The 22,700-nt window shown below is 44.0% G+C and overlaps 1 protein-coding gene across 1 annotated transcript in view; it reads left to right on the forward strand.

Annotated features, from left to right (window-relative positions):
- LOC143975641 (von Willebrand factor A domain-containing protein 5A-like) overlaps positions 1-22,700 on the forward strand; it is a 180,327-nt gene that overhangs the window by 34,528 nt on the left and 123,099 nt on the right. Inside the window, exons 2-5 of the mRNA XM_077478133.1 lie at positions 4,815-4,879; positions 7,194-7,396; positions 16,496-16,718; positions 21,482-21,651. Of these exons, the coding sequence (XP_077334259.1) occupies positions 4,828-4,879; positions 7,194-7,396; positions 16,496-16,718; positions 21,482-21,651 (648 nt within the window). The 5' untranslated portion in view covers positions 4,815-4,827. The remainder of the gene's footprint in view (positions 1-4,814; positions 4,880-7,193; positions 7,397-16,495; positions 16,719-21,481; positions 21,652-22,700) is intronic.

Genomic DNA, 22,700 nt, shown 5'->3' on the forward strand with positions numbered 1-22,700 from the left:
TAGCCTGGAGCCTGGGGATCAAGTTTGGCTGTCAACCCTGAATTTAAAACTGGCATGTCCCTCCAGGAAACTGGGTCCAAAGTTCATTGGTCCTTTTCCGGTTAAGAGGAAGATCAACAGCGTGGCGTACGAGTTGCAACTACCAGAGTCTTTCCGGATCCACCCGGTCTTCCATGTGGCTCTTCTCAAACCCGCTGTCCCAGATCCCTTCGTTGGCAGAGACGTTGGTCCACCTGAACCTGTCCTGATCGACGGAGAAGTCGAATTTGAAGTAGAGTTGATTCTGGACTGCAGGAGGAGACGGGGACAGGTTCAGTACCTGGTGAAATGGAAGGGATACGGTCCTGAAGATAATTCCTGGGAGCCGGAAAGTAACATTCATGCTGAAAAGCTGATTCTGGCCTTCAAGAGAGCGCACCCAGCTAAGCTGGCCCAGTTGGGCATCCGGGGGCTGCCCCTTGGGGGGGGGCAATGTCAAGAAGATCAGCCCAGTCATCCGACTGCTCCTGAAGGTTCGGGCCGCAAAGCCCCTGTTGTGAGTGTCTGTTGGCGCACACGGGTGCGTGCTAATGCAGGTGGACGCACGCGGGTGCGCGCTAACGTAGACGGGCGCACGCGGGTGCGCAGATGTCCTGATGGGCGCACGCGGGTGCGCGTTAACGCTGATGGGCGCACGAGGGTGCGCGTTGACGCAGATGGGCGCACGCGGGTGCGTGCTGGTTTTGAGCGCACGGGGGTGCGCGCACGGGAGCACGCGTGCACGCGGGAGTGCGCCTTGACGGCACTTGGCGCCAAAGGGCTTACTTAAAGGGACCTGTTGCCTTGCCTCCTTGCTGTCCGGTCTACAGCGTTCCTGTTGTGATCCCTTTGCTCCTGCTTGATACTTATTACTCCTGTGACCCAGCTTACCCTGACGACTACTTGTTTGCTGCCTGCCCACGACCCCGGCTTGTCTGACGATTCTTCTGCCTGCTGATTCGGTACCTATCTGCCTGCCTGTTCCTGACCCGGCTTGTCCACGACTTCATCCAGTCTGCTGTCCCTCCACGGTGCCAGTCTTCCAGTATCCTGCCTTACCTGCTTGCGGGTCTGCTGTGAGAAGCCGTACTACAGAACACTTTCCCCGCTGCTTCAGCGTGTGCATCTTCCACTGCTCTCACCTCCTGCTGGTCGCTGTTCCTGCTGCATCTGCTCCTCTCCAGTACCCGGAGCTTGACACCTGTGTCCTGCTTGGCACTTGTGCCCCTTCCGCGCTCTTGAACCTCTGTCTCCTCTATCAGGAGTTCCTGAGCCGGAGGAATACGAGTAGCCGCTCCCAGCATCCGTGGGCTCAACCACCAGGTACGTGACACATACACACCATGGCGTTTTTTAGCTGTAACAGGCATGGTCGTTTTTAAGCTCCAAAAAAAAACCAAGGACCAGCGCCTTCAGAGGGTCCAGCGTTAGAGCAGTTTTGACGCTGATGCGGAAAAAAGCTAAAAAACTTGCATTAATGCTATACCGACGTTTTTTAGCGTCAGCGTTTTTAAGCTGTAAAAATGTTTATGTGGGTAATTTGAGAGTGGAAAATAGCAGATTGATGTTTTTTGAAAAAAAATGCGCCTTATCGTTAACGCTTAAAAACGTCATTAAACGCGAATTGACGCCAAATCAAAACGCTAATAAAATTGCGTTTTTAACGCTGCTTTTTTCCCAGGTGTTGTTGCTAGCTTTACAGCCCATTTTTTAAAACATCCATGTGTGTATGAGGCCTTAGGGTCAGATTTTTCCGTTGCAGTCTGGCTAAAAGTCACCGATCGTTCGCCATTACGAGTAAAAACAATAAAAAAAAGTCCATAAATCTATCCCATAGTTTGTAGACGTTATTACTTTTGTGCAAACAAATCAATATACGCTTGTTGGGGTTTTGTTTAGAAAAAATATGTAGAAGAATACATATTGGCCTAAATTGACAAAGACATTTTATTTTTTAATTTTAATTTTTTTTGTATTGGTTATGTTTTATAGCAGAAAGTAAAACATTTTTTGTTCTTTTTTTCTCAAAATTTTCGCTCTTTTTTTATTTATAGCGCAAAAAACAAACAAAAATTAACACTATAATAAAAACTATTTGTGGTAAAAAAAAGGACGTCAATTTTGTCGCACGACCGTGCAATTGTCAGTTAAATTAATGCAGTACCGTATCGCAAAAAATGGTCTGGTCATTAAGGGGTAAAACCTTCCACGCTTGAAGTGGTTAATGTCCTGCCTCCAGTAACTCAGTCCCTGCTAGCAGAGTAAAGAATGGCAATGCCCTCTCACCAGTGCCTGCGGTGCCCCCTTCAGTCTGTCCACATCATGCCTCCGGAGAGTCAGCGGTGGGAAGTAGAGGATGAGAGGATGCTCTGGTGTTCCTGTGGCAATGGTGCAGATACAATTGCTGCGGCCTGTGCTGCACTGTACAGACATGCCCTGTTTCTGTAGTCCAGCACCTGGCTCCACATGGCAGGGGGAGTCGCACGGGGGGGGGGGGGGGGCAATTCACCCAGGGGGTCCATGGAAGTGATCTGGCCACTGTACAGCCACTCGATCACTTACCTCAGTCCCAAAAGGAAGAAATTTCTTAGACCAATCTGTTAACCACTTCAGTCCCAGAAGGTTTTTACCCCCTTTCCTGACCAGGTAATCTTTTGCGATACGACACTGCGTCGCTTTAACTGACAATTGCGCGGCCATGCGACACCGTGCGGCAAAATTTTTTTTACGTCCTTTCTTTCCCACAAATAGAGCTTTCTTTTGGCGGTATTTCATCACCTCTGCATTTTTTTGCGCTATAAACAAAAAAAGAGCGACAAGATCACTTTTACCGGCGGCGAGAGAGGCACCCCCCCCCCCCCCAGCCACGATCCGGTGCCCTCCACCGCTTACCAGAGCCGTCGGCCGCGGCGGAGGCAATCAGATCCTTCCTGTGGCTGGGCATCGAGACGAGTAAGGGAAAGATGGCCCCCACCCAATTCCATAACAATGCAGGGCGGAAGCGACGTCATAACGTCACTTCCGCCCATAGCTCTTAAAGGGCCATTTTTTTTCAGTTTTTTAAATGACAAATTTTTTTTTGTTTTATTTCATTTTAGTGTAAATATGAGATTTGAGGTCTTTTTGACCCCCCAGATCTCATATTCAAGAGGTCCTGTCACGCTTTTTTTTCTATTACAAGAGATGTTTACATTCCTTGTAATAGGAATAAAAGTGACACATTAAAAAAAAAAAAAGAACAGTGTAAAAATAAAAACCAAAAGGTAAAATAAATAAGAATTTTTTTTTAAACGCTCCCGTCCCGCCGAGCTCGCGTGCAGAAGCCAACGCATACGTGAGTAGCGCCCGCATATGAAAACGGTGTTCAAACCACACATGTGAGGTATCGCCTGCGATCTGTAGACCGAGAGCAATAATTCTAGCCCTAGACCTCCTCTGTAACTTAAAAAACGCAACCTGTAGAATTTTTTTAAACATCGCCTATGGAGATTTTTAAGGGGTAAAAGTTTGTCGCCATTCCACGAGCGGGTGCAATTTTGAAGCGTGACATGTTGGGTATCAATTTACTCTGCATAACATTATCTTTCACAATTTAAAAAAAGAATTGGGCTAACTTTGTTGTTGTCTTATTTTTTTATTCAAAATAAGTGGATTTTCTCAAAAAAAAAAGTGCGCTTGTAAGACCTTTGCGCAAATACGGTGTGACAGAAAGTATTGCAACGACCCGCCATATTATTCTCTAGGGTGTTAGAAAAAAAAATGGATAATGTTTGAGGGTTCTAAGTAATTTTCTAGCAAAAAACAAAACAGTTTTTAGCTTGTAAACAACACGTCTAAAAATGAGGCCCGGTCCTTAAAGTGGAAGTAAACTCCCCTATCGTTTTCAGCCAAGGAAGCTGCCATCTTTGCCTCTGTTTAATCTTCAACTGCTATGGTGCTGCACATGTGATTCTTTATGACACCAGCCATTGGATGGTTTGATAGTTTGGCTGAGGGCACAGCCAATGTGCAGTTAGCATTCCCGGCATGCCTTTTTTTTTTAACTGTTTAAATCAATGGGTTTACTTCCACTTTAAGTGGTTGCGTTTACATGAAGGTGGACGCAATTTACTAATTAGGTGGCTCCAGAAGGCAATTGGTTCCACTAGATTTTAGTTAAGGGGTATCAAAGTAAAGGGGGCTGAATACAAATGCCCCCCCCCCCCCCCACACTTTTCACATATTTATTTGAAAAACATTTTGAAAACCATTTATAATTTTCCTTCCACTTCACAATTATGTGCCACTTTGTGTTGGTCAACAACATAAAATCCCAATAAAATACATTTACATTTCTTATGTGACAGGTCCTCCTTATGGAGACATCTCTCCTCTACTTTTGAAAGCATCAAAAAAACAAAACATTGATCTGATTCTTTAAAAAAAAAAAATTGTTTACATCCGCCCTAAACCAGAAGTGATGTCATGATGTCGCTCTTGGCCTCCTAGATCATAGAGGTGAGACGATCTGGCCTCTCTTCACCTCTATGACCAGCCGGGCAAACCACTGGACTGTTTCCCAGGCTCACCGGCGAGAACGGTATGCTTGAAAAACACTGGCGAGCGGCAGGAGGAGGGATAAAATACATTTACGTTTTTTTTTTGGTTGTAACCTGACAGAATGTGGAAAATGTCAAGGGGTGTGAATACTTTTTCAAGGCATTATGTATGAATGCTGGTTCCAATAGCCAGCAATAAGATAAGTCACATTGCAGCCATAAAATCTGACAGCTGTTGTTTTTTTTATTTCCCTCCAGATAACCCGCAATAATGCCATTTACTCCATTCAGTGGCCTTATCCTCATGACTTCCTACCAGCAAGGTGAGTGTACAGTTACATTATGGGCACCCCCTGCTCTGATTATGTTACCACTTCCCGCCCAGTGATGTACCCGTACGTTGCTGGACTTTTTGACGGTTATACCGAGATGACGGGTGTAGCTGCAGGCATCACCCCAGTATCATAGCATTTGCGCTGGACCAAAAAAATAAAAAAAACGATTAGCCGCAACACTACATGAGATACACACAATATAACATAAATACAAAAAAAAAGGTTGCGCTGTGAAAAAATTATATGTAGAGAAAAATAATATATAAAATGTCAACAAAACAAGTTACCTTGTGATTACACCAATGCCTATAATGAATCCTGTGACAGAAAGCAAAAATAGCGTTCCTAAATTTTAACAATCCGTGATACGAAATATCCTTATAATTAAGTGTCCAGATATTCCTGTGAAGAAAAATCAGGACATTCCTATAATATATTAATCAATGATTCAAAGAATGTCCACAACTCTTGATAGTTGAATGGTCAATACAAGCGATTTCCACAGTTGTAGTGATCTTATTAAGTGCGTCCCACCACTGAGTGAAATAAGCACTTACCAAGTTAAAGTACTTTAACGCTTGTGGCTATTGCCCAGGCAGGGCCTTTTCCTCAGGTGATGTACCGAACCATTCGGTCCTCAAACCTATGACGCGTTTCGTCACAGGTTTGACGTCGCCATGTGCCCCATGACGATGGCAAACCTGTGACGAAACGCGTCTGGAGAAGCGACATGCTGATGTCACCGCGCGCTACGTCTGCTGTCTATTAGCACAGGTGTGTGTATTGCAGCCGGCCACAAGTTTGTTTTATACCGAACCATCCGGTCCTCGTTTCACTAGGGTGGCCCCCCGGCCTGAATTCTATCCCAATGTTCCCCCACTAACAGCGGACAAAGTTGCAGCAATGGATGGTAGTGAGGTTTCACTCAGAAAAAGAAAAAGGTGGAACGACCATAGATAAAACATGCAGGGTATTAATTAAATAAAATGCTAGATAGCGTAGAAACACTAGCACAAATAAAAACAAAGAACAAAGGAAAAAATATAAAACAAACTTGCGGCCGGCCGGCTGCAATATACACTCCTGTGCTAATAGACAGCGGACGTAGCGCGTGGTGACATCAGCACGTCGCCCTGTCAGACGCGTTTCGTCACAGGTTTGATGTCGTCATGGGGCACATGACGACGTCAAACCTGTGACGAAGCGCGCCACAGGTTTGAGGCCCGGATGATTTGATACATCACTTGAGGAAAAGGCCCTGCCTGGGCAATAGCCACAAGCGTTAAAGTACTTCAATTTGGTAAGCGCTTATTTCACTTGGTGATGGGACGCACTTAATAAGGTCACTACAACTGTGGAAATTGCTTGTATTGACCATTCAACTATTTCCACAGTTGTAGTGATCTTATTAAGTGCGTCCCACCACCCAGTGAAATAAGCGATTACCAAACTGAGGTACTTTAACGCTTGTGGCTATTGCCCAGCCAGGGCAATTTCCTCCGGTGATGTACCGAACCATCCGGTCCTCAAACCTGTAACACGTTTCGTCATAGGTTTGATGTTGTCATGTGCCCCATGACGACGTCAAACCTGTGATGAAACGGGTCTGGAGAAGCGACATACTGACGTCACCGCGCGCTACGTCCGATGTCTATTAGCACGGGCGTGTGTATTGCAGCCGGCCGCAAGTTTGTTTTATACCGAACCATCCAGTCCTCGTTTCACTAGAGTGGCTCTCCGGTCTGAATTCTATGTTCCCCCACTAACGGCAAACAAAGTTGCAGCAATGGATGGTAGTGATGTAAAGTAGGTACAGTATATATATATATATATATATATATATATATATATATATATATATATATATATATTACACATATTTTTTTTTTTTTTAACCACCCCCTTACCTCTGTACGAAGCAAATATATATATATATATATATATATATATATATATATATATATATATATATATATATAGCATAGATAGGTTGAGCACACATACATAAAAATGATGCTCGCACCACATATGTGAGATGTCTCCGCAAACAGTATAGCTAGAGAAATAATTCTAGTGCTAGACCTCCTCTTAACTTTAAACTGGTAACCTGTAAATAGATTTTATTAATAAGTCAAAAATCCTAATATCTTTTTGCAGGCAGGATGTGTTTTTGGTATTTGTATGTTCCCTAGTTTGATTGGAGAGTACTTTTAAAGTGTACCTGTCTCCATCAAATGTATAGTATAGCTCAAGGTACAAGACTTCAGATATAATTGTGTGATTCTCCTGTGTGTGTGTCCAGTCCCTCTGCAGGGGATCTGGGTTGACGTCCAGGTGAAAGGCTTTGTGGCGGACGTATCGGCGACTCTCAAGTATATGAATGAGGAGGAGAAGGCGGCGGATGCCATCTTTTTCTTCCCCATGGATGAAGATGCCGCCATCTACAGCTTTGAGGCCACAGTAGATGGAAAGACGATTATAGCCGACCTCCAGGAGAAGGAGCAGGTAATGAGGATTAAAAAGCAAATATATCGGAAATCAGTGGATCTCCAACCAAGGCTGTCAACTGTCAGCAAAGGGCTTTGATGATATTTAATGTAAGAATGGAGGAAAATAAATAGTCAGGATGGGACAAGGCTGGATTTTGACTTGCTGATGGCTCATGAGAAGCCTGGAGTTGGGATTAAACAGATCTTACAGGGGTAACTCTGCTGTTACCTGTCCTAGTCTTCAAGTCCATCTGTGTCTCTGTGGAGTCCCACTTGGATCCTAACCACAGGTTGTAGATCAGACTTTGACTTCTGCCCAAGAGACATTTAGGCTGGGTTCACACTGCTGCGGTGTATGAGATTGGATGTGATTCGCACCGCACTGCAGTGCAAATCACATCCGATCTCTGTGCGATGCGAGTTCAGCCATACAGATAGTATGGCTGAATTCGCATTGCACACGGCCCAAACTTGCACAGGACCCTTTTTTTTGTCCGCAGCAGAATCGAATCGCATGGGTGTTCACATCATGCGATCCGATTCCTGTCCGAGTTTGCAGATCGCACTGCGATATGCGAACTGATCTGGGGGTGTCATTAACGTTTCACTGACACTCCCAGCAGTTCGCATAGGGCAGTGTGAACTGCCACCGGGAGGTATGCGATGCGGGAACCCACCGCGGATTTGCGGCGTTCCTGCATCGCTGTAATGTGAACCCAGCCTTAATCCCATCTCCCAGCTGACCCCAATCTCCACTCCCTGTTCTTTTTACTGGTGCCAAGTAGGGCTGAAACAACGAATCGATTAATCGACAACTAATCGATTATGAAATTAATCGATTACTATTTTCATAATCGAGTAATCGACCAGGAACATAATAGGGTTAAAAAAACAAAAATGAGTAGACTTGTGCACAATGGAAAATTTATTTTCGTTTCGGTTCGTTGTCATTCGTAAAATACATCATTTCGTTCTGTTATATTCGTTATGTTACATTAATACGTTTTCGGATAATTCGTTATTATTCGTAGAGTGTCGAATTCATTTGTTCGTATTCGGTGAAATTCGCTATTTATGTATGTATAGACATTCGTGATAATGATTCGTAGTTTGGAAAGTCGTTTGTTTATTGAATCTTTTAACACACACACAATGACAACGTCTCTTCTCCTCGGATCAAATACAACACAACACCCTCCTAACTCAGTTCTCAGGAATGCACTTTGCCAGTAATCCATCCTCCGGCACAAAATTAATCAGCTGATTGGACTATGAGATTTACTTTGAGCTGAACTTTTGTTTCATTAGATCTTTAAAGAATTACCAAATCATGTCGAATTAATTTGTTATATTTCTTTCGTATTCGTTGTTATTCGTTATTTTTTTATTCGGACAATACGGATGCATCCGAATGTCCGAAAGATGCAAAATTCGGCCGAATTTCGATTCGTTACGAAACGAATTGCACAAGCCTAAAAATGAGCCCTTTATAGTATAAAAATATAATCACTACTGTAAATATTAATTTCACTGTTCTACAGTTAAAAAAAAATTAACCCCTTCCAGTAGTGATTATCTGCTTTTTTGTACTATAAAGGGCTAATTTTAGTTTTGTTAACCCCATTTTGTTACGTCTTAGGCCTGGTTCACAACTACTTTATATGTTTATTGGTGCTTTTTGCAGAAACGCAACAGTTCATTTACATGGTTTCCTATGGGACATGTTCATATCTGTGCTTTTTTTCAGCCGCTGCATATTTGGAAAGGGTCAGGGGCTTTTAACGCAAAATGGAGCTTTTTTGGTTCAATATATCTCAATGGAGAAGCTGCAGAAAAGAATGTAATGCGTTTTTGCAGCAATTTGTGTTTTTTTTAATCTGCCCAAAAAAATAAATGCAAAAAAAACGCAAATTGCAGTAAAATCACATGCACAAAAATCAAAACGTACAGCAAAAAGCATTGCAGAAACAGATCAAAAGCAAAAACTGCGCATGTGTGTCCCGAGCCTTATGCTGGCATCACGGATCAATTTTCAGCTGAGAATATTCAGATGAAGAATCTTTGTACATTCGCTGAATGAAAGAATTTTGTTTGAAATTTTCACTTCATTCTGAACAAAAAACACATACAGTGTCTGAAAATTCCTTTGACCGAGAAGTTTTCTATTATTTCCAAATTTTCCCATCACTGTGGTTGAAAAAGAATGTTAATTTGACCCACTTTTTTTTTTAAGTTTATTAACCGATTAATCGAAAGAATAATCGGCCAACTAATCAATTATGAAAATAATCATTAGTTGCAGCCCTAGTGCCAAGTGTAGAAGGGTTAGCCCTTGTACACACGGTCGGACATTTTGACAACCAAATCCGTCGGATTTTGTCCGTCGGATCTTGTCCGAAACTGTTGCATACACACGGTCGGACAAAGTTGTTGAAAAATCCGATCTTTCAGAACGTGATGACGTAATTTCGTTACGACGGGACTACGTTCAGGCTAGTAGCCAATAGCTTTGATGTAGGAATTTGATCTGAGCATGCGTGGCACTTTGTCTGATCGAAATTCTCTACACATGATCGGAGTATGTCCTATCGGACCAGTTGGTCGGAAAATATTTCCAACATGTTGTAAAATTTGGTCCGTCGGATATTCCGACAGAAACAGTCCGATGCATACCACACACAGTCGGATTATCCGACAACACGGTCCGATAGGACACATTCCGACGGATTCTCCGACTGCGTGTACAAGGGCTTAGAGAGGCACCGAGTAGAGATGGGCCCGTTCCTTTGTTTGTAGAACAAAACAAACTAATGGGGTGCTCGCGGGACGTTCGCCCGCCGACAAGTGCCCTTTAATGCACTGCTAGATCGCATGAGGTCATAAGGGGGCGCGGTCACCAGACAGTGTCACTGGGTTGCCCCACCCTTGCCTATATCAGAGCTGTCTAAGCAAAGAGAGAGCATATGGGCAGCAGCATCCCACCGAGGCAGAGCGTTTTCCATTTTTGCTATTTTTCAGGTCCGTCGGGCGGCGTAATTGAAGGTGGATTTACATCACGGGACACTTTTTAAATTTTTTTTAATAAAGGGTTTATCAAAAACAGTTTTTTGTGGTTTTTACTTTTTGACACTCTTTTTTTTTTTTTTTTTGGTGAATGGTACCCGATACCCATTCACATGGTGGGGTCTTTTTGCTACATTGACAATTTTGAAAAAAAAAAAAAAACAATAAAAAAATAAAATGTCTTCATCAGTTTAGACCAATATGTATTTTTACACATATTTTTGGTAAACAAATAAATAAAAATTGCAATATTATATTGATTGGATAGTGCAAAAGTTACAGCGTCTACAAAATAGCAGATAGATTTATGGCATTTTTATTATAATTTTTATTTTTACTAGTAATGGCAGTGATCTGCGATTTTTAGCAGGACTGCAGCATTGCAGCGGACAGATCGGAAATTTATAACACTATTTTGGGACCATTGACATTTATACAGCGATCAGAGCTAAAAATAGCCACTGATTACTGTATAAATGTCACTGGCAGGGAACACTAGGGGTTAAGTGTTCCCTGAGAGGTGTTTCTAACTGTGTGGGGGAGGGGACTGACTGGGAGTAGAGAGAGATCGCTGTTCCTGATCACTAGTGTAGTGCTGACCCCCCCGAAAGAGCTGCTGGTATTTAATTGGGATTACCGTTCCTTCACTGTTCCACCATATCCATCATAGGAGCCCCATTAAGACTTCTTTCCACAGATTTTAGCTCCGACACATAGTCTTTTTTTTCCCAATTTAAGGAAGACACATGCAATAAAGGGATGAAGGGTTTAGGGGAACTCGGGTATCTTTGAATTGCAGATCAGGAATACTTTCTATAATCCAGAGGGAAACAGCTCCACGACTGGATTCGGCAACCACCGGATAGGCCTCTCTCACTGACCTAGCAGCAAAAGTGATGCTCGGTCATAGTCTCTGCCACTGACTTTAAGATTTGATATATCTGTTACACAATCCTCTGCCACAAGATTGGGTAATTCGCGACTTCTTTGCAATGTCAAGGCTTGATCACATAGTACCAGTTCCCTTCTTCCGAACCTAGGGTACTGTGTAGTAGGTGATCCGAGATACATCCCCCAACTGAGTCTCCAGGCTTTTCTAGAGGCACCGCCCTCATTGTGCGGTCCTTTCCTGAAAAGTCCTCTCCTGGATCCTCCAGTCGCTCGGCATCTTCCCGCAGGCAAGACGGCACAGGGCCATCCCTGGTTCGGTAGGCCCCAAGACTTTGGGGCCTACCTTCAGTAAGACGCCTCGAGCCAGCTGGCCCCGAGACAATTTGGTGGCAGCAACACACCTTAGGCCAGGAGGGCCATTAGGTCAGAACTCCCCTGTTATGGCGTCTGTCCCTTAAGTACCCTCTCCCAGAATGCACAGCAGGCAGACCACACCCACTGACTGTTTCCGGGCAAAGAGGCACTCAATACACCCAGCTTGTTGCAATTTCCAACCTTGGTCGAATAATAGAGCGCCATCCCTAGGCCAAGGGGAAAACCACACAACCAGCCAAGCTGAAACAGAACCAGAATTTATAATAATGGCAGTCTGAGCTAAACTACAGCTGCAGACAAACTACATTTTTATTTATAGTGTGAAAATATCAGCTCTACACTAGAAACAGCAGATCTCTCTCTACTCCCCTGAAAGAACGGGGATCTGTATGTTTACATTGACAGATCCCTGTTCTGTGGAGCGATCGCGGGGTGGCCGGCAGACATCATGGCCACTGACCACACGCATCGGCTCCGGCGACACGCCGAGGGCGTGCTGAAAACTGTTTAAGGGGCTGTTGTACAACTATGGAGATTCCCGCGGGGGAGCCAACCTGCCGCAGTATAATGATGGTGGCTGGTCGGCAAGCGGTTAACCATAAAGAGAATATCTATCTAGTGTAGTCAATATAACCAAACAATGAAACAATTAACAATTTATCAGAAATTGTAGTCTGGAGTCTGTGGACAACTACTACCACTACTGTGGACAACTACTTCTACAGCATTAGCAAGTTGACAGTTTTCTCAGTGGTGTTTACAAGGTCCTTCAGGGGTGGCTCCTGCGATCCCCATGGTGCCTTCTCTTGGTGGCTTCAGAGGAGAAGGGATTGAGGCCATCCTCCTCCACCGATCCTTACAGCTGACTACACAGAGACGCTCATGCCACTTTATGCTTGTGAGTGCAACTAAAGCCTCATACACACGGTCGGACTTTGTACAAACTTTTCCGTGGACTTTTGTACAAAGGGCGTGGTCCACAAGTTTGTATTGCATACACACGATCGGACTTTTTTGACAACAAACACGAACGTAGTGACATCACAACGTACTGACGCCACTTCAAAAGAGGATGTTCAATGACTCCAGCGCCACCTTTGGTCAACTTCTGTATTGTAGCCTGATCTTTTGCATTAGTTCTGAGCATGCGTGTTTGTACCTTGTACAAAAGTCTGATGCTTTTGCATACACACGGTCGGACTTTGCTCCATCGGACTTCTGTTGTCAAAAAGTTTGTCCGTTCGCACAGCCAACAAAAGTCTGATGAAAACAGAAAAAGTTTGTCCGATGGAGCGTACACACGGTCGGATGTTGCTCCAAAACAGCTAATTTGCATGTTTGTTGTCAAAAAGTCAGACCGTGTGTCTAAACCTTGTTACTACACTATGGTCTGCCTGATGCCCCCCTCACCCTTCCTTCCTCTGTGAGGGGCAAAGGCTGTAATTGGATGTTCAGACAGAGGCAGCTATTGTTATATACTGTGCAACAAAATGAGTATGGAAGGGTTAGAACCTCTAACAAGATTATTTCTGCCTGTGTTCCCACTGGGGAGGTTTTCTCGCACTTCCTGTGATGGGATCAAACAGAACAGGAAGTGGAAGGAAGCCTATGTGTACCCCGCAGGAACCGCTGGTATATTTGTTCAGGTATACACCAATTCCTGTCCCACAGCCAGGCACACGGTATTTCCCACAGCCTGGTGCACACTCACTTCCGCTCGTTACTCCTATGATCACTCTAGGGCAGTGGTTCTTCACTCCTGTCCTCAGGACCCACTAACAAGCCAAATTTTAAGTATTACCTTGTGGAGATGCAGACCAGAATACTGCAATGCAATCACTGAGCAGCAAATGATATCACCTGTGATGTATTTCAGTTATCTTGCAAACCTGGCCTGTTAATGGGCCCTGAGGACAGGAGTTGAGAACCACTGCTCTAGGGGTTTTGTTTTGGTTTTATTGAAGAACTTGGATAGGGTAATGGATATAGCAGGATACTTCCAAATTGAACTATTCACACTGAGGACCCTAATGCCCCGTACACACGATCAGAATTTCAGCCAGCAAAAGACCGATGGGAGCTTTTCGTCGGAAAATGCGACCGTGTGTACGCTCCATCAGACTTTTGCTGGCTGAATTTCCGCCAGTAAAAGATTGAGAGCAGGTTCTCAATTTTTCAGTCTGAAAAAGTTCAGATTGGAAATTCCGATCGTCTGTACAAATTCCGACATGCAAAATTCCTACGCATGCTCGGAAACAATTCGACGCATGCTCGGAAGCATTGAACTTCATTTTCTCGGCTCGTCGTAGTGTTGTACCTCACCGCGTACTCTCTATCACGGTGTTGCTGTCAGTGCTGTATGTCACGGTGCTGGTGTTAATGCTTTATGTCACGCTTCTGATGTCAGTACTCTCTATCACGGTGTTGCTGTCAATGCTGTATGTCACGGTGCTGGTGTTAATGCTTTATGTCACGCTTCTGATGTCAGTACTCTCTATCACGGTGCTGCTGTCAGTGCTGTATATCACTGTGCTGATGTCAGTGCTGTATGTCACGCTTCTGATGTCAGTGCTCTCTATCACGGTGCTGCTGTCAGTGCTGTATATCACGGTGCTGATGTCAGTGCTGTATGTCACGCTGCTGATGTCAGTGCCCTCTATCACGGTGCTGCTGTCAGTGCTGTATATCGCGGTGCTGATGTCAGTGCTTAATGTCACGCTGCTGATGTCAGTACTCTCTATCACGGTGTTGCTGTCAATGCTGTATTCTTTGACGGTCGAAAGTTCCGAAAACTTTTGTGTGACCCGTGTGTATGCAAGCCAAGCTTGAGCGGAATTCCGTCGGAAAAACCATCCAAGTTTTTTTCCGACAGAAAATCCACTCGTGTGTACGGGGTATAAGTTCCTTTCCTATTCAAACTTGGCTGAAGTCCTTGCAGAAGGCCCATAAAGACTTTTCCACAGCAGCAACTGGTTGAAGAACAGAGCAATGTCCCTTAGTAAAGTAGTGGACAGTCCTGGACAAAGCTCTGAGAACACTAGCCATCTCTTTTTCATTGTGTGGGCCCTCAGCTGACTTATGCCTCGTACACACGATCAAACAATCCTGCCGTGTGCGGGCTCCGGCGGACTTTTTTTACTCAAAAGTCCGGCGGACTAAGAAAGTATTTTTGCACTCCAATCTGTCCGCCGGACTTGCATTTCGGTGGACAATCCGGCCGCGTGTGTGCCAGTCCACCGCACTTTTGAAATGAACGGACTTTTCCCGCCCGGAGAAAAGTCCACTCATTTTGGGCGCGTCTCCAGGTAGCCGGGGCCAGCGAAGGAGGCTTCGCTGGCCCCGTCACCTAGTATGGACTTAAAGGGGAACCCCTACGCCGAAAAATCAGGTCCATATCAGACCCTTATCCGAGCACGCTACCCAGCCGGCCAGGAAAGGGGGTGGGGACGAGCGAGCGCCCCCCCCCCCCTCCTGAGCCGTACCAGGCCGCATGCCCTCAACATGGCACCTTGTCCCCATGTTGATGAGGACAAGGGCCACTTCCCGACAACCCTGGCCGTTGGTTGTCGGGGTCTGCGGGCGGTGGGGCTTATCGGAATCTGGGAGCCCCTTTAATAAGGGGGCCCCCCACCCTATGTGAAGGAGTATGGGGTACAATGTACCCCTACCCATTCACCTGTGAAAAAAAAGTAAAAAAAAAACACAACACACAAGGGTTAAATTAGTTTATTGCACAGCTCCGGGGGTCTTCTTCCGTCTTCAGGGACTGTCCAAAAAAAAGCCTTCTCCTTCGTAGCATTAAAGAGCTGAGTTGGTGTGAATCAGGGACGAAAAAAAATTAGTTTTTTATTGACCAACTGGAACTTTTTATATCAGTTATAACAATCTTAGCCGCCTGCCGACAGCCGCATGTACATTTACGTTGGCAGAAAGGCACGGCTGTGCAAATGAGTGTACCTATACGTCCCTTTGAGTTTGCCGCAGCGCGCACCCCCGCCCCGATGTCCGCCGGGTGCACGCAATCGTCTCACGGATTTCCCCATTCTGTCTTGTGACAGGACAGAGATCTACTGCTCCCTGTCATCAGGAGCGGTCATCACTGTCGTGTCACATGTAGCCCCCCCCCCCCCCCCCACAGTTAGAATCACTCCCTAGGACACACTTAACCCCTTCATCGCCCCCTAGTGGTTAACCCCTTCCCTGCCAGTGACATTTACACAGTAAGCAGTGCATTTTAATAGCACTGATCGCTGAATAAATGACAATGGTCCCAAAATAGTGTCCGATGTGTCCGCCACAATGTCACAGCCGCGATAAAAATCGCAGATCGCCGCCTTTACTAATTAAAAAAAAAACATAATAATAAAAATGCCATAAAACGATCCCCTATTTTGTAGACACTATAACTTTTGCGCAAACTGATCAATATGCGCTTATTGCGATTTTTTTTTTTTCTTTACCAAAAATATGTAGAAGAATACATATCGGATTAAACTGAGGAAAAATTTAGTTTTTTTATATATTTTTGGGGGATATTTATTATTTATATTTTTTCTGTTTATAGCGCAAAAAATAAAAACCATAGAGGTAATCAAATACCACCAAAAGAAAGCTCTATTTGTGGAGAAAAAAGGATGTCAATTTTGTTTGGGTGCCACGTCGCACGACTGCGCAATTGTCTGTTAAAACGACGCAGTGCCAAATCGCCAAAAAAAATGGCCTGGTCATTCAGCAGGCAAATCTGAAGTTGACAGTAACCAGTTTGCTGCTTCTCTCTCTTCTCCAGGCTCAAAAAACCTATGAGGAGGCCATCAGCCAGGGTAAGGAAGCCTTCTACATTGGGGAAGATAAATACACGGGGGACATCTTTACCTGCAGTGTTGGGAATCTCCCTCCTGGACAGGAGACCGAGGTCACCCTGAAATATGTGCAGGAGCTGCCGGTGGATGCAGACGGAGCCCTGCGTTTTCTACTGCCGGTCGTCCTCAACCCGAGATACTCCCCAAAAGGTGCAAATAACCATTTTTTTTGACTTTTCAATGTAATCCTTTGATTTGCTCCTTCGAAAGGACAACTAACCCTAAAGTGTACCTGACCTGGCCTAAAATGTTTTGCTAAAGTGCAGTGGGTACTTTGTATTGGTCTTCAAAACCAGTTCCTGTGTCCCCTGTAAGGGATCAGAGGGGTAAAACAGCTGGCTCAGAGACAGTCCAGTAAAAGTAGCTTTATTCAGCAAAAGGGCAAATTAAACAGAAGAAACCGACAGGGAGACATGTGCACTGACAAAAAAAAAAATGATTTCTTTTTCACTTCTTTCGTTTTTTTTTTTCTTTTTTCAGAAACTCAGAAATTCGTAAATTCGAAAATTCAGAAATTAAAAAATGCAAACATTCGAAAATCTGAAAAAAGAAAGAAAATCAGTAAAATAAAAACGAAAAATAATAACTAACTAATAATAACTAACTATTAAATTATACTGTAGGTATTGGAATTTCCTTTCAAATTTGGCAGTTTGTGAACGGAACGAATACAAATTTATCTGAAGTTATGAATTATCCCACATAAAGAATGCCGCATCTAAACAAATGGAATGGAACAAATTAATAATAAATAATAATAATAATAAAAAAGGTTTTGTTATTTATTATTATTAGATTGTTACATTCCATTTCTTTAGAACGGCATTCGTTATTTCTGATAATTCGTTCAAATACGTTCACTAATAGCCAAATTTGAAAGGAAATTCCAATACCTATAATTTAATGTTTATTATTAGTTATTATTTCGGATTTTCGGGCTTTTGGATTTTCAGATTTTTGTTCTTTTGAATGTTCAAATTTTCATTCTAATTTTTGGATTTTCAAATTTCCAAATTTTTGAATTTTGGAATTTCCCAATTTAGAATTTTGGAATTTCCAAAATTTTGAATTCCCGAACTTCCAAATTTATGAAAGTTTGAATTTCTGAAATTTTCGAATTTCTGAAATTTTCAAAATTTTTAATTTCCGAAATGTTCTCGAAACTCGGAATTTTAAAAATTCAGAAATTTGAAATTCAGAAATTCAAAATTTCGTAAATTGAAGAATTCTGACATTTGGAAATGAATGAATCTGTCAAAATTTGTTAAAAAAAACTAATTCGGAACTAGACGAATTGCACATGTCTACCGACAGGCTTGTCTTGAAACACAGTTGCACACATGGGTACAATTCAAAGTTCTGCAGCATACAGGCTTACAGGTAAAAGTTCAAGGCTCTAATCAGTAGGCATGTGCCGAAAAAAATTGCTCGTTTTCGTTTTATTTGTTTTTTGTTTTTTTGTTTTTGGGTCATTCATTATATTCGAAAATTCAGAAAACCAAAAAAAAAGAAAGAAAATTTGAAAGACCGAAAAATCAAAATAATAGCTAATTAACTAATAATAACTAGCTATTCATTTATAGGTATTGGAATTTCCTTTCAAATTTGGCTGTTAGTCCACGGAATACGAATTTGTACAAATAATCCGAAATAATGCATGCTGCATCTAAACGAATGGAACGGAACGAATTAATAATAATAATAAAATGTTTTTATTGTTATGTATCATTATTAATTTGTTAAGTTCCATTCATTTGTTGTTTCGGATAATTCGTATTCGTTACGTTCACTACCAGCCAAATTTGAATGGAAATTCCAATACTTATAATTTAATAGTTAGTAATAGTTAAGTTATTTTTTCAGATTTTTGAATTTTCGGGTTTATGTTCTTTTGAAATTTTCATTCTTTTGAATTTTTGTTCTTTTGAATTTCCGGGTTTCAAATTTCCTATTTTCCGAATTTCCAAATTTTCTAATATTCGTAAAAAATTGTCAAACAGGTTTTCATTCATTCGAATATTTCTGAATTAACAAATTTGTCAAAATTGTTAAGAAACAAATTCAGAACGAAACGAATTGCACATGTCTAGCTGTCAGTGGCTGCAGACATTGCATGAGCTTTGGGGCAGAGGAGGCCCCTGCGCCCTCCACCCCAAAGCATCTTGTCCCCAAGTTGATGAGGACAGGCCTTGCCCAGTAGTTGTCAGGGTCTGCGGGCGGGGACTTATCGTGATCTGGATCATGACCCCCCACCCTAGGTGAATGAGTATGGGGTACATCATACCCCTACCCATTCAGCTAAATAAAAAAGTGTCAAAAATAAACACACTACACAGGTTTTTAAAGTATTTTATTAAAGCAGCTCCGGTTCTTCTCCTCTCTCTTCTGCTCTTTTTCTGGGTCTTTCTGGGTCTTCTCCCTCTGTTCTTCTTCCGATGTTGACTCGACGCAATCTCCCAGTGTAATGCTGGGTCCAACCGCCATGTGCAATGACTTATATTGGCATGGGGCGAGGCCACCCAATGACTTAAATCGGAGGACATGCCCCTGGTGATGTCACCGCCCAGGGCATGATGGGGGTGATAACTTCACAAGGGGCGTGTCCTCCGGTTTACGTCATCGGGTAGCCCCGCCCCATGCCAATATAAGTCATTGCACATGGCGGACCCAGCATTACGCTGGGAGATTGTGTCGAGTCAACATCAGAAGAAGAACAGAGGGAGAAGACGATAGCGGGGAGAGAGGAGAAGAACCGGAGAGGGGAGAAGATCCAGCAAAAGAGAAGAGGATAGCGGGGAGAGAGGAGAAGAACCAGAGAGGGGAGAAGACAAAGCAAAAGAGCAGAAGAGAGAGGAGAAGAATCAGAGCTGCTTTAATAAAATACTTTAAAAACCTGTGTAGTGTGTTTATTTTTGACACTCTTTTATTTAGCTGAATAGGTAGGGGTGTGATATAAACTCATTCACCTAGGGTGGGGGGCATCTTCCCTTCACTCGACTCCATACCACTGACACGAGAGGCTCCAATTACCTCCGCCGCTACCAACGGGTCTGGTAAGCAGCGGAGGGTCCCCTGGAGCTCGGCAGGAGGCGGAGGGGGGCCCTCTCCCAACGCTGATAAAAGTGATCTCAGGGTGAATCCATCTTAGAGACCACTTTTATCTTGAAGCGGACCGCCCACTAAAGAAGAAGATACTGGGGTTATGGCAGCTAGCTGCTACCATAACAATGATATTCCTCTTCTAAGTACCAACGTATAACGACGGTGGGCGGTCTGTAAGGCACCCCGATATTATCTGTAGTCGTAACTCTTGTAAATTGATGAGAGCCTCCATAGTAGAAGCACATGCATTCTAGTGGATAGTCAGAGGGCAGGTGAGCCTGGAAGGAGCCCACCCCCTACTTAAAGGCACAGGGGGCTCAATAGACACCCAGCATATAGCACAATGGCAACAGAGGTGCCCAGTGTGTCCCCTCAGCTATATTACGTCAGTAACAAACAACTGGCCACTGCCCCCACCTATAACCAGCCTTCACAGCAAGGCATGAAGTAATATAACGGCTGATGCATCATACAGGTTCATATGATACCAATACAATTTTACAAAATACCCATAAATTCCAGCATGGAGAATATTTATAGCACCGTATCATAGTGCTTGACTTGTCTGCACCAATCTCCAATTGTGGGACACAATCCAACAAATTTTGAATATTTTTCTTCAGTGGTTAAGGGGATATCATATAAAATGCACCACAAATCATACATTGAATGTGTCAGCCCCATTGGATAAACATAAAGGTATAGAGAACCTCTCCATTCCACACTACCAACGGCGGAGGGAACCCACCCAGGAGGGTCACATGCACACAGAAGCCACAGGCGAGTAGAAAATCGTACTCAGCATTGGTTGAACGGCTATGACATTGAAGGCTGTGGAGGAGATATGAACTGAACACATCAAAAGGATCTCCTCTCGGCCCGTCCATGTGGGCCAACCCACTAATCCATGCACCGGCCCCTAAGCTACATGCAGGGTGCCGGACGCATGGATTCCATTTTTTTTTTTGAAGCACATAATTAGAGCCCGAGGTTCTAATTGGCTTCAAAAAAGGGTGGGCTTGGGGTGCTCTGTAAACACCCAGTTGTGTGACAATAGGAAATTAATATTCACGATTATCTTCCTGATTCTCCTCTTAGCCAATCTGGAAGCTGGTCCTGAGACCTGATTGGTCAAGGAGTCTTAGAACTCCCTGGCCAATCGGGTCTCAGCCTCAGGACCCACTTCCTGTTCAGCCGGGAGGAAAAGCAACTGCCCGGCTCTTCCTTTCCCCTGACTCCTAAGTTAAGGTCAGTCCGTCTAAAGCCAGGGGTGGGGGTTTGCTTGCGGTGATCACCGCCTTCCCGTCCGCCGTCTGTCTCCAGTGGGAGGGTGGGTGCTGTTAGTTTGCCGCCCCCCCCCAAATATTTAACACCAGCCGCCACTGCTCCCTTGGCCTATGTGAGCATGTTGCCTTCCTGGGTGGGCTCCCCCAGCCATTGGTGGCGCGGAACGTAGAGGTTCTCCATGCCTATAGGTTTTTACAAGGCACACAATAAATGTCAAAGGGTCGGTTGGGCATCAGGGCATAAGAAATTTGGGTATCTGGAAACTGAAAGAGATGGGTGGGGCAGGTGGGGATTACACTTGACTTGAGCATTCAAGGATGTACAGCCTGGATCCAAGGAGCTCCACAGGGATGCTTACAAGGATTGACTCGAAGTCTAACAAAAATACTTGCATTTCAGCACTATTTTTACATTGTAGGCCAGGTAAGGTTCACTTTTAACCTATCCTTCTGTAAAATGTTAACATAAAATGATGATGATCTGCATTGTACAAAGGGAGATATTTCCTTTTTTATCTCTTTCAGATGATGATGTGAGCATAAAACCCAGATGTCCAAAGGTTCCAGTTGGTGAGGTCCCGTACACGCTGAGTCTGAACGCTCATTTCCAGTCCACGTACGGCATCGCCAAGATCGAGTCCAACTGTAACATCACCCCCCTGGAGTACACGGATAGTGACAACACAAGGGCCAAGGTGAGCGGGACACAAAATAGTATAAAGACTCATTTCTTTTGTTGACAGCATAGAATAACCACAACAGTGCCGCAATTTAAAAAGTAGTGGCCCAGAGCGAGAGGGGCGATCGGAGGAGGGCCAGCATGACTGGGGCTGGGCATAGAGGCGGAGTCAGGTGTGCGGAGTGGTCTCAGTTTAGGATGGCGAGCGGGGATTGGTAGGCCGGCTAGGTGGGGGGAGTTTGGCAAGAAGGAAGCCAGGGGGCGGTGGCGTTAGGCAGCGGGCAGTCGCGGGAGCAGGGACACACCGCCCGGAGGTTTTTTCCCATCCTCCCTCCCTCATTTTATGGACGTAGTGTTGGTTTGAGATGGGGGTCCTGGGGTGGTTGATACAGGTGTTGGGTTTTTGTTTTTTGGTTTCTTGGTGTATTTTGTGGGTTTGTTATACTGTCGTAGCAGCGGTAGGTCTGTGGGGTCTTTGAAGGCAGTGCTGGAAATAATGGAGGTTTTAGGGGGGGTTGGGCCCATATGGAGCTATGGGCGTCCTTCCCCTTAAAGGGTAACAATGGTGGTAGTTGGCTGTATCTGGAAGGAAGCAACTGGTTGTCCCTGAGCTTGCGTAATACACGGCGTGGGGCCCTTATACAACATTTTTGGTTGAATATATAATTTTGCCTTCAAAGACCTCTAGATCAGGAAGGTTCAATAAACTGATTTTTATTTGGTTATATGGTTATGTAAGAATGTATTATATGCATTAAGTTATTTGTTAATGTGAATTTTGTACATTTCTATTTGTTGTAATAAAAAAGGGCTGCTATGGCCATTTGACTCCAAAAAAGTTGTGTTGTCTGGTCAATGGGTGGTAAGGAAGTAAGAGGTTGTACAGTTTAGGACGGTAGCCTCAGAGTTATGCACATCCCTTAGTCAAGTGTCGATGAACCATCAAGTCGATTCATCTCATGAAAATGTCAAATTATCCAGGTTCATCTTTTGAAAATGAGCTCCTACATCAGGGTTTCTCATCCAGGGTTCCATGAAACCCTAGGGTTCCTCCAGAGGTTGCTA

The sequence above is a fragment of the Lithobates pipiens genome, unplaced genomic scaffold (genome assembly GCF_037356315.1).
Source record: "Lithobates pipiens isolate NorthernLeopardFrog02 unplaced genomic scaffold, aLitPip1_a1.2 Scaffold_13, whole genome shotgun sequence".
In the NCBI taxonomy this organism is placed as follows: Eukaryota; Metazoa; Chordata; class Amphibia; order Anura; family Ranidae; genus Lithobates; species Lithobates pipiens.